The sequence below is a fragment of the Callospermophilus lateralis genome, chromosome X (genome assembly GCF_048772815.1).
Source record: "Callospermophilus lateralis isolate mCalLat2 chromosome X, mCalLat2.hap1, whole genome shotgun sequence".
Taxonomy (NCBI): Eukaryota; Metazoa; Chordata; class Mammalia; order Rodentia; family Sciuridae; genus Callospermophilus; species Callospermophilus lateralis.
Genome location: NC_135325.1, coordinates 50,703,077 through 50,722,300, shown reverse-complemented (window position 1 = coordinate 50,722,300; position 19,224 = coordinate 50,703,077). Strand labels below are relative to the sequence as shown.

The following is a 19,224-nucleotide window of genomic DNA, read 5'->3' as shown; positions in this document are numbered from 1 at the left end:
GTCCTTGAACCTTCATTCACCAATATTCAGTAAGCCTTCTTCAGGCCCAGATTAAAAGTACATTTCCTGCCAATGATCTTTAAATGTCCAAGAATACTTTTTTCAGCATCTGCTGCTGCTACAGAAATCTGGAGTACCTGTTTCTGGGGTACCTCCAGAAAGCATGTTAGTGCTTCAGGGAAAGGTCATGGGAAGCAAGGCCTTGCTCATCCTTAAAATGATTTTGACTAGGATTTGCTTTCAGGTGATCTTTCCAAACATCGTGCTGTCATCATCCATGTGACTTGAGACTTGGCGATGTCCTCTGCCATCTCACCTTCTTCCCATGGGGTGGCCACAGGAGAAGTCCTCTTCTGTCTTTTTGAAATGTACAGTATGTAATTGTTGTGTATAGGCACCCTACTGTGCAATTGCACACCAGGACTCCTTACCCCTACCTACCTACCTAAGTGCCCATTGATCAACCTTCCCTCACCCCTCGCTCTACTCTCCTGAACCTCTGATTGCCAGCCTTTTACTGTCAACTTTCAGGTGACTATTTTCAGGTACACAATACATTGTTATTAACTGTAGCGACCAGGCTAGATAACGTATCTCCTTAAGCTGTGCTTCCTCTCTAACTGAAATTTTGTATCCTTGATAACTTCACCATCATTCCCTACCACTCTACTCTGCTTCTAGGAGTTTGGCATTTTTTCATCTCAAATACCAGTGAGGTCCTGAGTATTTGTGTTTATCTGGCAGAAAAATCAAAAAGGAGGGATACTCCACAACTAATATTGTAGGGTTGAAATTGCCTCCCTACTAGATCTTGACAAGCTCAGTTCGAGACAGGAAAATCCCAGGTCAATCACACTTAGGAGCAAATGGCGGAAATAGCATGTTAACAAACTGAATCCTTCAGGATATGAAAAGATATATACATACTATGTCATGATTAAGGATCCTAGTACAAATTTCATCTACTTAAGGAAATATAGTGATATACCTTTGCACATTAAGAGGTTAAAAGAGGGGAGACTGTAACATAGTTGGCATACAAAATATGCTCCATGTTTCTCTACTTCGAAGTGAAGAACAGAGGTGGAAATCCAGCTCAAGGAATTTGTGCCAAAACTTGTTCCTATGAGAACCTGAGAGTCCTGAATAAATACTTGCACTCTGTGACCTAAAGCACACCTGGTAATCATGATCTCAAAACATTTAAAGAGAATGTTGGATCCAGGGAATTCAAGACAGAGGGACAGTGGAGAGTGCAATCTGATCTCCTTTTGAGCCCCACAGTACACGAAAAACTAGCAGAAAAGGTTCAAGGAAATTGTCCAGACAAGAATTATTACACTGGGGACAGGAAAGTGCAATTTCCTTTTGAGCTCTGTGGTGGGAATGACCAGCTGAGAGGGATTAGAAAATTTTGTTCAGGTGGGTGTAATTTCATTTGTGGCTGGAGACTTGGGAATTCATATTTGGGTGATGGCTGGGCCACAGGAAACCTGTCATGGACCATCTACCCAGAGAGTTCTGTCACCTGGCCCTATGAATAGAAAGAACTCTGGGGAAGCATTAGAAATCCAGATGTCCAGTCTTTGCACACTACTGGTGCAACAATTTCAACACTCTGGAGTATATCCCCAAACAAAGGGTCATCAGATGGAATGGCAAAAATCACCAAAGGAGGTTGGGTTTAATTACCCACCCCTGGATCCCTCTAAGTGGCACATGGTCAGACCAAGAAGGATTCTACAGAGGACACTTTGGAATAGGAAGTAAATACTCAACTTCAGCTACCTCAGTGGAAATATTTAAGAATTTTTAATTAAGAACTTTTTAAATTATTTTTTTAGTTCTTATTCTTGCTATATTTGTTGACTGAATCATGTTCATATACACATTTCTAGCCCTCCCCATTTTATTTTCATTTTATTAACCTTTTACTATTTGTTTTTCTAGAGGTAGTGACTTTTTAACTTGCTTTTTTGTTGTTTTTTAGTTGTTTGAATATTGGTGGTGGTTGTTCTGCTCTACTTGTTTGCTATTTTAATACCCTTACTCTCCTCACCTCTCCCTCAAATAGCAAAAAAAAAAAAAAACTTATTCTACTTCTTCACTTCCTCCCTCTCTAGGGATTTTTTTTTTTAGTTGGACACAATACCTTTATTTTATTTATTTTTATGTGGTGCTGAGGATCAAACCCAGGACCTTGCACGTGCTAGGCAAGCACTCTACTGCTGAGCCACAACCCCGGCCCCTCTCTTTAGGGACTTTATGCATAACTTTGCTTTCACTTTCTCTCACCTTTGGAATATTGCAAACTTTCTTTTGACCTTTTGGACTTCATACCTCAACTTCTTTACTCTGTTCTTTCGGGGGGGGGGGTTGTTTGTTTTGTTTTTGTTATCAGGTATTGAACACAGAGGCTCTTAACCACTGAGCCATATCCCTAGCCTTTTTTAAATATTTTTTTAGACACAGACTCTTGCTGAGTTGCTTAGAGCCTTGCTACATTGCTGAAGCTGGCTTTGAATTCACAATTCTCCTGCCTCAGTCTCCTGAGACAAAAGGATTACAGGCACGCACCACCAAGTCTGGTGAACTTCTTAACTATTAATAATATTTTTAACATCCTTTTAATAGATGTATTCTATCCATTTGGGGAGTGGAATAAGGTGATTCATAGGAAGCCACACTATCATAGCAACTCCTTAAGCATGAATCAAAACAGCAGTTCAGGGGAGTTTCAAGACAGTGTCATAGAGAAGGATGCTTTCCTGGCTGCTCATGGTGTGAAATCAAGAAAGCAGATAGGCAGCATCTCAGCAAGGTTGGTGAAAAAAATGAGGGGTGACTTTACTGGGATTAAATACTGGACATTCAAAACAGATCAGGGACCCAGGGGGCTAGATATAATAAAATAAGGAAGAAATCCCCAGTGCCATTGCCACTGCTGCCACTGGAATCACCAACCAGAGTGGACCCTCTTTGAGTTAAAGTGTAGGGATAAGGGAATTAAAGGAACCTGCATTTCTAGGAGGCCTGAGGCTTATCTAGGTATGGAGAGATCAGAGATCAAAGACACTGCCCAAGTAAACTGAAAGGCTGCTTGCAGGCAGGACCAGCTGGGAAAGACAAACCAGGCAGGGAATTTGAAAGGGCAGAGTGGGAGAAATTGAGTTTGGAGACTGAATCTAAGAGACCAGGAAACAGGGGGACAATAGGTAAGGAGAGGACTCAGAACTGTCTCCTCCACCACACAAGTGGAACCCTGGGGAGATTCCTGGGGTGAAGTCTTCCAGCATAGACTAGCAAGACTATGCTGGGCCCTAGAGGTGTGCTGATTTAAAATCTTCAGACCAATCACCATTCAACAAAAAACCTGGAGCCTACCTAAGCCTAACCTTGGCCTCTAGTAGTTCCACCTATGAGATTTCTTCTCACAGTCCAGCAAACTCACGCTGAGGGTGAAGCAAGCATCAGACTCCAGCCCACCTAACACTGCTTAGAAAGGAAGCTGAGAATTTTTTGAATTCCCAACAGAAATGATTCCTTAAATTTTCTTCAAGATCTTTTTTTAGTTTTAATCTTTTTCTGTTAAAATGTGACCTGAATGGTTCATGGACACCTATACATATTCATATTTTTTCTCTGTTCTAACATTTTTGAAACAAATTATTTTTCATGGATCAGTATTTTGAGAACTAGGATTTTAATTTGTATAGTGTAGGTTTTTTGTATTGTTTAATTTTTATTTTTAAGTTTTAACTTTTATATTATTATCTCTCTCACGTATCTGTTTCCCTTGATCCTTTTCTCTTCTGCTAAGAGTCAATCTCTATTGTTCCCTCTTTCCCTCTTCCTTTAATTTTTTTTCATCAAATTTATCTCCTCATGCCCCATAATCATCACATTCTACATAAATTCTGTTCTCTCTCTATCAACATTTGAAATTGTAGACCCTTTTGCAAACTTACTGTTTTTACAGTGGGCAAGAATTAATCACAATTTTGCTTATTCTGACAACTGACATTGTAGAAGTCTCGGCAGGAAGAATTTGGTTTAAAGTGCTATTATTGTTTGCATTGGTTGTTATTATTTGGATCCCCCTAAATGGTGAGGTAGTGAAAAACTTCAGAGACACTATTAAGGCCACAGGGTAGACACTCTACTGCCTCAAATCCATATTGTTAGATGGGTAGTCACACAAACAACATAAAAAATCAAGGGAACTAATCACACTAAACAAACTAAGATGATTCCATAAACAATCCATCAACACCACAGTAGAAGAAATGTCAGAGAAAAAGTTTAGAATGTATATGTTTCACTGATGTGTAGGTAAAGGACAATGCAAGGAGTGAAATAAAAGAGAAAATACAGGAAGTAAAATAGCACTTCAATAAAAAGAAATTCTGAAAAAAAAATCAATCAGAAATCCTCAAAATGAAGAATTTGTTAAACCAAATTAAAAATTCAATGGAAAGCATCACCAGAACACTAGACCACTTGGAAAACAGAGTTCCAGGCAATGAATAAAAAATATATAATCTTGAAAATAAAGTTGACCATGGAGAAAAGATGTTAAGATACCATGAACAGAACTTCCAAGAAATGTGGAATAACCTGAAAAGAACAAATTGAAGAGTAATCAGGATATATGAAGGCTTGGAGATACAAACCAAAGGAATGCACAATCTTTTTTTGTAGAATCTTTTTAAAAAATATTTATTTTTTTAGTTATAGGTGGACACAAAACCTTTATTTTATTTTTATGTGGTACTGAGGATCTCACACATGCTAGGTGAGCACTCTACCTCTGAGCCCCAGAATGCACAATCTTTACAATGAAATAATATCAGAAAAATTTCCAAACCTAAAGAATGAAATGGAAAATCAAATACAAGAGGATTACAGGGCCTTAAATATACAAAATTACAACAGGCCCACAGCGGGGAACATTAGTATGAAATGCCTAACATACAGAATAAAGACAGAATTTTAAAAGCTGCCAAAGAAAATCAACAGATCAAATAGAGGGAAACTAAGATCTCAGCTCATTTCTCAACCCAGATCCTCAAATTTAGGAGGTCTTGGAATAATAGATACCAAGCTCTGAAAAAAATGGATGCCAGCCAAGAATACAATACCTACCAAAATTAAGCTTCAGAATTGATGATGAAATAAAAGCCTTCCATAATAAACAAAAGTTAAAAGAATTCACAACTAGAAATTCTTCACTACAAAACATATCAATAAAATATTTCATGAAGAAGAACTGAAAAATAAAAGTGAAACCAGCAAAGGGAGTAACTACACTAGAAAAATAGTCAATAAGAACAGAAACTAATTCAAATTAAAAACCAGAAATATATCAAAATAACAGGGAATAAAATCATTTCTCAATAATAACATTGAGTACAAATGGTATAAACTCATCAAAATATATAGACTGGTACGTTGGATTAAAAAACAAGACCTGACAATATGCTGTCTCCAAGAAACTTATTTCATAGGAAAAGAAATCCACAGATTGAAGGTAAAAGGATGTGAAAAAAAACTTACCATTCTCATGTACCTCATAAATAAGCAGGGGTTTCTGTCCTCATATCAGATAAAGTGGATTTCAAGCCAAAATTAATTGGAAGGGACAAAGAAGGACTCTTCATACTGCTTAAGGGAATTATGTATCAACAAACATAACAACTGCAAATATTTAAGTCCAAATAATGGAACATCTACAAATATCAAACAATTCCTTCTCAATTTCGAAAATCAAATAGACCACAACACAAGAATACTGGGTAATTTTAACATACCTCTCTCATTAGTGGGTAGATCCTCCAAACAAAAACTAAAGAAGCTGTAAAACTAAGAAATGAAATTAATAATTTAGAATTAACAGACATATATAGAATATTTCATCAATGACTGAATACACTTTCTTCTCAGCAGCACACAGATAATGCTAAAATACACCATATGTTATGTCACAAAGCAACTCTTAGCAAATAAAAATAGAGATTATATCTTGCATTCTATCAGATCACCATATATGAAATTAGAAATCAATGATAAAATAAAAATAGGAGTTACTCTAACACCTGGAGACTAAATAATATACTACTGAATGAATAATGAATAGCAGAAGACATAAGGAAAGAGATTAAAAAATTCTAGAGGTAAATGAGACACAGTGGCACATGTCTGTAATCCTAGAGGCCCTAGAGGCTGAGGCAGGAGGATTTTAAGTTCAAAGCCAGCCTCAGTAACAGCAAGGCACTAAGCAACTCGGTGAGACCCTGTCTCTAAATAAAACACAAAAAAATTCCTGGGGGTGTGGCTGATTTGTTGAGTGCCCCCGAGTTCAATCACAGTACCTTCCCCCCCCTAAAAAAAATCAGATGAAACATGTTGAGCTCTGTGTCATCTCTTATCTCTTCAAAGCCTAGAAAAGATTGTAGGTTAGTCCGAATCATTCCACCCTCCTAATGCAAGCACATACTCTGAGTCTCCCAGAAAGAGGGCAGCATCAGAGATGTCCAGCCAAGAAGCTAGTGAAACTCTGCATGCAGACTCCTCTAACAAATTTGAACACTTTGGATCCAAATTGAGAGTAAACAAACTTTATAATATCTGAACCCCAGAAAGAACACTATTTCAAAAAACTGACCAAGAACAATAGATTAGCAGGGCTGCTGAAGAACATTGTTAATAAGTTTTTTAAAGAATTTAGTAGTGTAAGACATTATTCTCAAGTAGCTATAATTACTTGGTATTAGTACTTCTTCTCGTTATGGTATTAGAGACCCGATATAGTTGCAAATTCAAATTGAGTGAAAATACTAACATCAAGACATTCATTCACTCAACCCAGGACACATAGTAAAGAAAAGGCATCTCACTAAAAATTTCCTTATATGTAAGTAGAAGACAGAATCATCCCAGAAGATGGGCAAAAATACTAACAGGCTGGGCCTGTAGCTCAGTGGCAGAGTGGTTGCCTAACACATGTGAGGCACTGGGTTTAATCCTTAGCACCACATATAACTGAACAAATAAAATAAAGGCATTCTGTCCACCTATAAATACATTTTTTAAAAAATAATAACAATATGAAAACTCAAGGAAACAAGCCACTTTAATAATCTCACAATACAACAAAACCATGGATACTACAGTAGAAGAAATGTCAGAAAATGAATTTAGAAAGTTGATAATTAAAATCTCCAATTAACTAAAAGAAGATCCAGGGAATACACTAAGAGAGAATACAAAGGAAGTGAAAGAACATTTCAATAAAGAGACGAGTCTCTGAAAAAGAACAAAACAGAATTCCTGGAAATGAAAGACTCAATAAATTAAATTAAAAATTCAATTGAAAGAATAACCAATGAATTAGATCACTTTGAAGAACAATTCAGGCCTCAAAGACAAAGTATATAATCTTGAAAATAAAATAAACAATAAAGAAAAGGTGTTGAGACTATGACCACAATATTCAAGTAATCTGGGAAAACATTAAGAAACCAAATCTAAGAATCATTGGTGTATATGAAAGAAATGAAATACAAACTAAAGGAATGTGCAAAGTCTTCAATGAAATATCAGAAAACCATCAGGAATGATATGGAAATCCAAAAACAAGATGCATTCATAACTCCAAATAGGCAAGATCAAAATAAAATCCTCTTCAAGACATGTTATAAATAAAATACCAAATATATAGAATAATGATAAAATTGTAATAGCTACAAAAGAAAAATGGCAAGTTATATTTAGAAGTAAACTGATTAAGAATTTGTACTGATTTCTCAGCCTGTACCCTGAAAGTCAGGAGGGATTAAAATAATATATGCCAAGCCCTGAAAGATAATGAATTCCAGCCAAGATTGCTGTATTAAACAAAGCTACCCTTCAGAATTGAAAATGAAATAAAAAACTTTCCATGATAAACAGAAATTAAAAGACTTCATAACTATTAAGAGCTCTACAAAACATACTCAATGAGATATTTCACCTAGAAATGAAAAATAAATATCAGAGCCAGCATATGGATTAATCTCACTAGAAGAATAGTCAGTTAAAGGAGAATCAAGTCTGGATTAATGAGAAATCAATCAAAATGACAGAAAATAAAAATCATTTCTCTATAATAATACTGAATATAAACAATCTAAACTACCCCATCAAAAAATGTATCATTAAACAAGACCTAACCATGTGATGGTTACAAGAGACTCACCTTACAGGCAAATGTATCCAAGGCTATAGGTAAAAGGATGGAAAAAGATAAACCATGAAAATTAAGACTCAAAGAAAGCAAGAGTAGCTAATCTCAGAACTGATAAAGTAGACTTCAAGCAAAAATTAATCAAAAGAGACAAAAAAAGGTTACTTCATACAGCTTAAGGTAATCATTCAGCAACAAGATATGCTTTTAAATATTTATGACCTTAACTTTGGTGCACCTACATAAACAAACCCTATTCAATATAAAGAATCAAATAGGCCCCAATACAATAATACTGAGTGATTCCAACATAACTCTCTTACCAATAGACGGCTCATCCAGACATAAACTAAGACTCTTCAATATTATTCAAATGGACCTAACCAACATCTATAGAATGTTCCAAACAACTGAATTCTCTTCCTCCTCAGATACACATGGGACTTTTTAAAAACTAGACCATATTTTAGGATACAAATCAAATCTTAGCAAATAAAATATAGAGATAATACCTTGTATCTTATCAGATCATAATGGAATAAGTAAAATCAATAAAATGAATGAAATCAATAAAAATATAAAAAGTAAGAAGTCATCTGAAAACCTGGAGACTAAATAATACACTTTCAAATGAGGAATAAGCTATAAAATAAATCAGGGAAGAAATTTTTTAAATCTTGGAAACAAATGAAAACAGAGATACAACATATCAAAATTTCTAGGACAGTATGACAGTGATTCTAAGAGGAAAGTTTATAGCATTCAATGCCTACATTAAAATAAATAGAAAGATCCCAAAATAAACGATCTAATTTTATAACTCAAAACCCTAGAAAAGGAAGTACATGCTGATTTCAAAATAAGTAGGAGACAGAAATAATATCAGAGCTGAAATTAATGAAACTAAAAACAAAAAAACAATTATAAGATCAATGCAACAAAAAATCAGTTCTATGAAAATATAAACAAGATTAATAAAATCTTATCCAAACTAACCAAAATAAAGAGAATACCTAAATTAATAAACTTAAGACATGAAAGAGGAGATATCACCACAGATACTTCTGATATCCAGATATCATTAGAAACTGTTTTGAAAATGTATACTGCAATCAATGGGAAAATCTAGAAGATATTGTATTTTAGTTAGCTTTTCCATCACTGCAACTAAAAAACCCAATCAGCACAATTATAGAGGAGGAAAAGTTTATTTGGGGCTCACAGTTTCAATCCATAGACAGCAGACTCCATTCCTTGAGGCTCAAGGTGAGGCAGGACATCATAGTGGAAGAGTGTGGCAGAGGGAAGTAGCTCACGTGAGGGTCAGAAAGCAGAGAGATCTCCACTTCCAGATAAAACTTATACCCCAAAGCTACACTCCACCTGTCTTTAGTTCCCATTCAATCCCATCAGGTGATTATATCACTGATTAGGTTAAAGCTACCATAACACAATTATTTCTCCTCTGAACCTTCTTGCATTGTCTCACATGTGAGCTTTTGGGGGACACCACATCCAAACCATAACTCACTGACAGATTTCTAATTTGTCAAATTGAACCATGAGGATATAGAAAACCTAAACATATCAATAGCAAGTGCCAAGATTGAAGCAGCAATTAAAAGCCTTCCAACCAAGAAAAGCCCAGGACCAGATGGATTCTCTATTGAGTTACTAATGCCAATCTTCCTCAAATTATTTCATGATACAAAAAGGGAAGAAACACCCCTAAAATCATTCTCTGAAGCTAGGATTACCCTGATACCAAAGCCAGAAAGACATATCCCTGGTGAATACAGATGCAAAAATCCTTAATAAAATATTAGCAAACCACATTCAAAAACATATTAAGAAGATAATGCACCAAGATCAAGTGGGTTTCATCCCAGGGATGCAGAGTTGGTTCAACAGATACAAATCAATAAATGTAATTCACCACAAAAAAGTAGAATTAAAGAATCACATGATCATCTCAATAGATGGAGGAAAAGCCTTTGACAAAATCCAGCACCCATTTATGTTAAAAACTTTTGAGAGAATAGAGCTACATGGAGCTTACCTCAACATTATAAAGGCTATATATAACAAACACTAAATCAACATCATACTGAATAGAGGAAAACTAAAAGCATTTCCTCTAAAATCAGGAAGACAAGGCTGCCCATTCTCACTACTTTTATTCAACACATTTCTTGAAACTCTAGCCAGAGGAATATGGCAAGAGATGAAAATTAAAGGGATAAAAAGAAAATACACAAAAGTAAAATTGCATCTGTTTGGTGATGAAGTGATCCTATATCTAGAAGACCCAATAAACTTGACCAGAAGACTACTAGAATTGATTTAAAAAATCAAAGCAGTAATAGGGTGTAAAATCAACATACAAAAGTCAATAGTTTTCCTATATTCCAATAATGAGCCTGTTGAGAAAGAAATCAGGAAAACACTACAATTCACAAGAACTTCAAAAATAAAATGAAATACTTGGGAATAAATCTAATCAAGGAAGAGAAAGACCTTGTCAATGAAAACTATAGAATGCTGAAGCAATAAATTGAAGAATACCTTAGAAAGTTCAAAGACCTTCCATGCTCTTGAATAGGCAGACTTAATGTTTTAAACATATTCAATGCAATCACCAAAAAAAAAAGAAAAGAAAAGCCAATGATATTTTTCACAGAACTGGAACAGTTCTAAAATTCATTTAGGAGAATAAAAGACTCAAAAGAGCCAAAGCAATACTGAGTAAGAAGAATGATGCTGGAGGTATATTAATACCTGATTTCAAATTATACTATAGAGCTATAGTAACAAAAGCAGCATGGTATTGGCATCCAAAAAGACATGAAAACCAATGGAATAGAGAAGACAACACAGGGACAAACCCACATAAAAACAGTCATCCCATACTCCATGAAGGTGACAAAAACATGTTGGAGAAGACAGCCTTTTAAGCAAATGGTGCTGGGAAAACAGGATATCCATATGTAGGTGAATAAAATTAGATCCTTATTTCTCACCCCATACCAAATGAAAATCAAACTGAATCAATGACCTAGGAATTAGACCCGAAATGTTGCAACTGTTAGAAGAAAACAGAGTCAACACTCCAACATGTTGGGGCAGGCACCAACTTCCTTAACAATACCCCTTAAATCTCAAGAAATAAAAGCAATGGATTGGAGTTGTAGCTCAGTGATAGAGTGTTTGCCTAGCATGTGTGAGGCACTGGGTTTGATCCTCAGCACCACATAAAAATAAGTGAAATAAAGGAATCATGTCCAATTACAATAGGAAGAAAGGGAGGAAGGAAGGACACACTTAAGTGGGACAACATCAAATTAAAAACCTTCTGCACAGCAAAAGAGAAACATTTACGAGCATAAAGAGAGCCTACAAAATGGAAGAAAATCTTTGCAGTTATTCATCTGACAGGGGACTGATATCTAGAATACATAAAGAACTCAAAATGCTTAACATCAAAAAAAAAAGTAAACAAAAAACCCCAATCATTAAAAGGGAAAAAGAAAAGAACAGACATTTCCCAAGAATTATAAATGGCCAAAAAATATAATAAAATGTTCAACATTCCTAGCAATTAGGGAAATACAAATCAAATTACACTGAGATTTCATGTCCCCACTTTTAGAATGGCAATCAAGATAGGAAATAAGAATAATTGCTTCCAAGGGTGTGAGAGAAAAGGTACACTGATACCTTGTTGATTGGACTGTAAAATAGTATAACCACTTGGGAAAGCAATATGCAGATTCCTCAAGACTGGGAATGGAATCGCCATATGACCCAGCCATCCCACTCCTTGGTATTAATCCAAAAGAATTAAAATCAGCATACTGCAGTTTTACAGGCACTTCAGTGTTTATGGTAGCTCAATTCAAAATAGCCAAGTTATGGAACCAGCCCAGATGCTCATCACAGATGAATAGATAAAGAAAATGTGGCATACATACAAAATGGAGTTTTAGTCAGCTTTAACGAAGAATGCAATTATGTCATTCGGGTGGAACTGGAAAGCATCATGAAAAGTGAAATAAGCCAGACTCAGAAAGTTAGAGTCTTTTTCTTATATGCTGAAACTACAGTAAAATATGTGGGGAAAAGAAGTGGATACCATGAATATTCTTGGGAGATCACTGGAGTGTAGTAAGAGGATAAGAGGGAGAAGGGAGAAATGGGAAAGGAGAGGAACAGCTAAATGAGGTTGACCAAATTATGCTGTTAATATGCGTGAATGTACCATGGTGAATACCACACAGGAACATGATCCAGCCAACCTCCAGAGGTCACTGGACCTATACCTATAAAATACCAATTTATGAAAACAATAAATAGATGGGGGAAAGGAATAGGGGTGAGGGAAGAGGTAATGGGGATTGAAATAAAGCAATTATATTCCACGCATGTGTGATTGTGTCAAAATGAACCCCACTATTAAGTGTAGCTATAAGGCACTAATAAGAACAAAAATAAAGATTAAATGAGAAAACAAAATCCTAATACTTAAAGGAAGTAAATAGTAAATTTCTATATAAATTTGAGATGCAATGTTTATATTTTCTAGAAAGACAGATGTACTGAGATAAAATTTACATTTTTGTCTGATTTCTTTGAGTGCATACTGTTATGCAACCAAAACCACAATCTATACCCCCAAATCCCACCATGCCATATGGTAGTTAACCCTTTCAAACCCTATGCCCTTGACACCACTAATTCATCTTTTCCTGTCTCTGTTTGCCTTTTCCACGGCACATAAATGGAGTCATATGGTAGGTAACCTGCATTTGACTTCCTTCACAAAGAGATACTCCAATGGGATGTCTGAAGGTTCAGTGTACAGTCTCTAGAGCGTAGTAGTGGTTGCCTGGCTTCATCTCTTCAAAATTACCAAATTTTAGGCTTACATTTCCTGCATTTGTCATTTGACATTTAAATTGATCTAATTCAATTTCTATATCTTGGTGAGGGATCTTCATTAAGAGCAATCATTCATCCTTTAAGCAGAAGTGAATGATATCTAGACCAGTTCCAACTGAAATGAATTCTGGCACCAGATACTATCCTGGGAGGTACAGGTCCATCTTTATCAGGGGAGTAGCATATCAGTGGAGCTATACTAGGGTACAAACACAACCCTTATGACTAACTTCACCAGCTCTGCTTCTTCCACCTTAACACAGATCTCTCACTGACTGGCTAGCTGACATCCCTTCTGCCCTAACTGGAGTCTGGCAAGGAGACCATATTTTCTGCCCTCAGGGGAAAAACTCATGTTTGGAAATGAACAAGTGGGAGCCTGAATAACCAGTCCCAGTGGGATTTGGCTCAGGGTTCCAAGGTTCAGTGGCATCAAACACAGGAACATGATCCAGCCAAACTCCAGAGGTCACTGGAGTTGAATGAAGAGGCAGGATGGGGTCTAGAGGACTCTCCAGGGCACCCCACATTCACCTGGAAGGCAGAGAAGGTTTGAGGGAAAGCAGTGGCTTGGGTAGGTACTTAATGAGGGAATGGGTGCAAAGCAGGTCCCATTTGGACCCAATGGAATTTTCCAATTCAAACCTCACAATCTGCCACTTATTCCCCTAGAGCTGAAAAGTTCAGCTCCTACAATGGCTAGTGGTGTGGTATACTCCTTACAGAAACATTATTCTGTAACTGGTATGAATTGAAAGAGCTGACAGGCAAGGAGAAGGCTGGTTGACTGGCTAGGACTTGGACGTTATGAAAGTTCTGATGCCTGACCATCAGTTTCAAGTGCTGGAAAGTCATTTTGCTAAGGTTGAACCAGACACTCACTGCCTCCACCTACAACCCAGAGACAACTCCATATATTTCTCCAAGTTTCCTGTACCTTCACCTTGCTCTGCCACTCAGGACTCAGAGTGCCATGGAATGTGACCTCTGCCTTTACCCTCTACTAAAAGGAAGAAGGTCAACTGACAGGATTTAGCAACTGAACTTCAACGGTGAGAGCTAAGCAGGAACTAAGGATGATGGGCAATTTCTAGCTGAGCTGTATATCTGTGGGGTGCCACAAGTGGAAGACAGCGAGTCTCCAAAGAGGTCTGGGTCTGAGAGGAGGGAGACAAGCTCAACTCTGCCCTCTAATGCCTGTTGAAATAACTCAGGAAAGGCCACTAGGGAGAGCCTTGGGAGAGATCAAGGATGCTTAGGATGGAAAAGAAGGGTGAGAAGGGAGAAACAGGACAGTGAAACAAAGCAGGGAAAGTAGAAGGCACAAGAGCTCTGGAAGAGGTTCATTAGTTCTGCCAAAGTGGGGACAGGAAGCAAGAATGGGTCTTATGTGAACTCCAGAGATAAGGACCCAGCAGAAAGCACCAAGAGGGTCACTGGGCAAAGGGAGGAAATGCTAGTATGGCCGGGCCCAGCCCACACAGGACTCAGAGAACCATGGTAAGCCTGAGCAGGAACCATGTGCTCAGGCTTACCCAGATTCCCCTCAGGGTGAGGCCCCACATAAAATGCCAAGGGTACTGTTCTTAACTTGCTTTGAAACAGGACAGATCCCCATCTTTCTTCTTTCCTTGCAAGCTTTCACCCCTGAGACAGATGGCAAGCCACGGAATATGAGAGGCACTTTAATTCCAAACTCCTGTGGATTGTGATGGACAAGTGCAAAAGCAGGGGGGCGGGGGGGGGCAGAAAAGAACCACCAGGTGCTAATAATCAGAGGGAATCAGCTTCAATGCTGCTCCTGGGCTCCACAGGTACCAGCTGCTCATCTTATAGGAAGGTAATGGGTTGAACCTGTGAAGCAGATCAGAGTCAGGGTTGCAACATGACCAGGGCCAACCCACAGTATTCCCAGATAGCTAAAATTGTGAGAAAGGGATGTTGTAAACCTTATACTCACTTCAAAGGGCCTGGAACTTGTCCGTGAGGGACTGCATTGCAGCTGAAATATACAGGTATAAGTGGGCACTCTAGTAATATATGTATGGAAAACTGTTTGCCTACCCCCACACTGTGGGGATCTGCTAGCCCTGCAACCTCACTCCAACAGCCCTGTCCAAACAGCTCCTAGGACTGACTCCCCCAACGCTCATTGAAATACAACATGAAACCGTTTTCTCCAAGACAACATGTACCAGTAGTACTCAAACAATGGGCCATGGCAGACCCATTCAGAAACACAGTAAAAACAAATAAGCAAACAAACAAACAAGCCACACCAACCAGCAATTACAGAGAAATAAAGGAGATCTCTAAAGATCCTTACAGAAGGACATGTCTATGGCAAAATATGTGGAATGGAAAATTCATTGCTCTTTTCACACAGATCTAGCAGTCAATGCACAAAAAACTCCAGGGCCAGGCATAGGAATGTCCTGCCCTAGGGTACAACCTATATCTACAGCCCCACCCTGCCCCAGGCCACCCTACTGGGAGACACAGACATCTGCCTTTGTCCTACCCCTGTCCCAACCCAGGGCTTCTCATACCTAATTGTTCTTTGAGGTCATCTCTTTCTTTTTGCAGGGCCACACACTAGTCCAGCAAGCATTAGAGAAAGAAAAATGAAGATAATATTCTGGCCTCCTCTCTCTGATCCTCCCACTCATCCCCCACTCTTTATGTTCCTCGTACCCCAAATCCTGTGGCAACACAGGCAGGGAGTTCTCAGTGAAAAGGAGGAGCCCTCCCTCCCTTGGACATGCGATCTGAGGGTGCACCTAATTCTGCTTAACCTGGACATGAAGTCCACCATCTAGTTGGGGCAGTCATTTCTAGGATCCATAGAAAGCATTACCCAGGGACAGCCCAATGCTCCATGTGGCTGCTCTTGCCTTTCATGAATCAGGGGACGCACAGCTGACGTCTGGTCACCTGAAAGAACACACAAAATCCAGCTCCCCAGTCTGCCTGGGAAATACAGAGGGCCTGGCTGGGTCTAAAGTGAGGCAGCAGCCCCCTCTGCTGGCAGCAAGTTGCATTTGCTCTGCCCAGCATTTCCACCTATCTCTGAGCCTGCCTTCCCTACTCCCCAGGGTCAGCCACAGGTGTGGCCCCTAACCCCTTGGCTCTGGGATGGATACTAGCAGAGGTGCAGCCACAGCAAGCCTCTGGGAGAAGCCATATGGCCGAAGAGGACCCAACATAAAAGGCTTTGTTCAGAAGTCTACTTCAGGGCTTGTGTTTGGGAAATTGCTACAAATTATCCCTACTACATAAACCCAAGCAGGGAACCAAGATGCCTGAGGCTGGCCATGCCCACACCTAGTTACCTGTGGGAGCACAATTTGGGTAGCCAGGGAAACCTGGGGGCAAGGTTGGGCCCTCAGAAGTAAGGGAGCCAAAGGTTTCCCTTCCCCTCCCTCTTCCCTTCCATCAAACATTTAAGACTCACCAAAGGGTGCAGGGGCTCTGGATATGAGGCCTCCCTGGCTCAGATCCCAGGTCTGGGAGCTTCCTGGAGGTTGGGAAACTGTGGTGTTGGGGTCACTTCTACCGATTTCTCCAGGATGCATAAACATGGCAGGCGTCCCTGGCCGGTGCATTGAAAACTAACAAAAAATTTCTCACTGAGTCAGGTTAGAGGATGTGCCTGTAGAGTATGATTATGTGTGTGCAGGGGATGAGGTGAGGTGGGGATCAGTGGAAGAATCCCAAGGCTCATTTCATCAGCACTGTATCCCTCAAACAGCCGAGCCCAGGAGGTAGAAATGAGTCAGAAAAGCAGGGAGGGCAATGGGAAAGCTCAGGTGCCCTGGGGGAAGAGCTGGGGGGGTAGAAATCAGGAGGGCAGATGGGAATAAACACCCAAGATGAGCAGTCAATACAGTAAGGGGTCACCTGAAATAGTCAGTAGCCAGTCCTGCTACCCATTCCAACCCCCATCTGGGGAGGAGGTAGGAAATGCAAAAAGTATAGGCAACAGGGACTGGTACCTAGCAGGTACTTTCTTGATGTTTGCTCCTACAACAACCAAAAAAAACAATTTGGCATCCCAATGACAAGTGGGCTCCCAACAACCACCCCTTAGCAAGGGGCAGATGGAACAAGGGCAGAGAAGGGTAGAGTGACGGGGGGAGGAAGAGGAGGAGGATGAGGAGGATGAACACCTACTTACGTGAGCCTGTGGGACTGCATCTCTACTTAGGCCACTATCTTCACAGGCCACCAGCTGGGACTGCCATGTCTTCTTGGCTATAGATCTCTTTCCAGTGTCACTGTGTTTGGCCTGTTTTGGTTCCAAGGGCAACAAGGAATGCCTCTTGGACATCTCAAGCAGGGGAATACCTGAGACTGAGGGGAAGGTGGCTGGTTCCAATGGAGCTGCCTTGATTCTCTGACCCCATGAAGGGAAGGTCCTGACAAGAGTAACTTTAGAGCCATCCCTCAGGGATTTCTTCTCCTGAATGGGCTTCTTCTTGGGGCTGGCCCTGGGCAGGCCCCCTGAAGCAGCAGCAGAGGCAGTAGCTCCTAGATAGCTATGCCTTCTCCCTCTCTTGCCCCAGAGCACACTTTGCATTTTCTTAGAGGAACCAGCTTCCAGCTCTTCCAAAGTCTTTTTCATGGCTGAAGCAAGAGTGCCAGGTGCAGGGGTCATCAGAGGGACTGGCATATGAAGGACATTCCCCCAAGCAGAGGCACTAGTGCTTCTGGCTGTGTCTCCAGGTATCTTGGAGCTGTTGAACACTGCCTGACCTCTTCCTTTGGGGTAAATGCGTTCCCTAATCAGCTGTAACTCATTAAACACATCTGAATATTCAGGAATAACAGAAGGCTGCAGGGCTTCCCTGTTGACCATTATTCTACTTCTGGTTTGTCTCTGTGGGTTCCCCCAGGCCCGTCTTCCCTCAGGCCAACTGGGATGGCACAGTGGGGCAGCAAGGGCTGGCCGCATTTCCAAAGAACTCAGAGCCTGCACACCTCTCCCTCTGAGACCTACCTCTGTGTTAGCCCAAATGGTGGACCTTTCTGCCGCAGAGCTGTCAGGATATAGGTAGCCGAGGGAGTCATAGGGCTCCCAGCCAGTCAGCTCCTGAATGATGGTTTCAGGCTCTATAGTGAGGTGGGGCATTAAGTTCCAACAAGCCCCCTCATCAGCTGGGGTGTTAGGCCTGGCTTCGCAGCCGCGAAGCACCATGTTGCCTGCCTCCATCTCTTCCCAGTCACCCTCCAAGTTGAACTCAAAATCCTGGGGGTCTGGAAGATCACCCTCGCCATCCCCACTACGTGGTGGCCCCAATTCTAGGTCCTGGCCGAGACCCAGTCTCCGAGGGCCTCTGTGGCCTACTCCGGGCATGCTAGTGCACGTCCCACGGTCCTGGACAAAACTATCTCCCAGAACGGAAGCCTCCTTAGTAGAGCTCATGTCGCTGATCCAAGTAGCCAGTTTTGAGGAGAGACGGTCACTGCAGTCAGGGTTAGAGCTGCTGGGCATTCGATAACTCAGTCACCACAGGTGTGCCACGAGCTTACCTCAAACGCCGCATGGCATTGATTGCCTTTGATGGCCTCGTTTTGGCTTTCTCATTGGTCCTCTCCTGCCAACCAGCATACCCCTTGTTGGGTCATCCCTCTGGGCCCTAGCCAATAGGGATGAAGGTCCTTGGACGCTGCAAAGCACTAATTATACTATCCCTGAACAAGCCATTTTAGGCAGTGAAGTCCAGGTGTGGGTGCACTCTGCTTAATTTTTCCGGGGCAACCAGCATGCCCCTGCCCCTATGAGCCCTGGCCAATAGGAATGAGGGTCCTCGGGCTTTAGCAAACTCTAGTTATACTAGCTCTTGACAAGCCAATTCAGGCATTTTAGTCTAGGTGTGGGTGTGCTCTACTCAGTTCTTACTGTCCTGCCACGTTGGGCAGGGAGCCTCTTATCCTATGAGGGCCTCACCTCTTGAGTCACAGTGTCCCATCTATAAACTAGGGGACATAACAACACCTAGCACAGAGGCCTGCGAGGATTCAATGCAATGATGGATGAGAAGCAACCAACCTAGAAAGGA

General features: G+C 40.3%; 1 protein-coding gene across 1 annotated transcript; it reads right to left on the bottom strand.

Annotated features, from left to right (window-relative positions):
- Positions 1-15,123: 15,123 nt before the first annotated feature.
- LOC143638534 (uncharacterized protein CXorf49 homolog) lies at positions 15,124-18,587 on the bottom strand. Its single transcript, XM_077106439.1, has 5 exons — positions 17,340-18,587; positions 16,617-16,773; positions 16,020-16,096; positions 15,712-15,757; positions 15,124-15,164 (listed from the first exon to the last, which is right to left on the bottom strand). The coding sequence occupies exons 1-5, from the start codon at positions 18,585-18,587 to the stop codon at positions 15,124-15,126; spliced, it is 1,569 nt and encodes a 522-aa protein (XP_076962554.1).
- Positions 18,588-19,224: the final 637 nt, after the last annotated feature.

What these genes read in the sequence shown, in the direction of transcription:
- LOC143638534 (XM_077106439.1), bottom strand. Translation starts at nt 18,587, where the DNA reads ATGAGCTCTACTAAGGAGGCTTCCGTTCTGGGAGATAGTTTTGTCCAG. An exon ending in GAGCATTGGGCTGTCCCTGG is followed by an intron (nt 15,758 to 16,019) that starts GTAATGCTTTCT and finishes TTGCTGGACTAG; the next exon opens with TGTGTGGCCCTGCAAAAAGA. An exon ending in TGACCTCAAAGAACAATTAG is followed by an intron (nt 15,165 to 15,711) that starts GTATGAGAAGCC and finishes TGTATATTTCAG; the next exon opens with CTGCAATGCAGTCCCTCACG.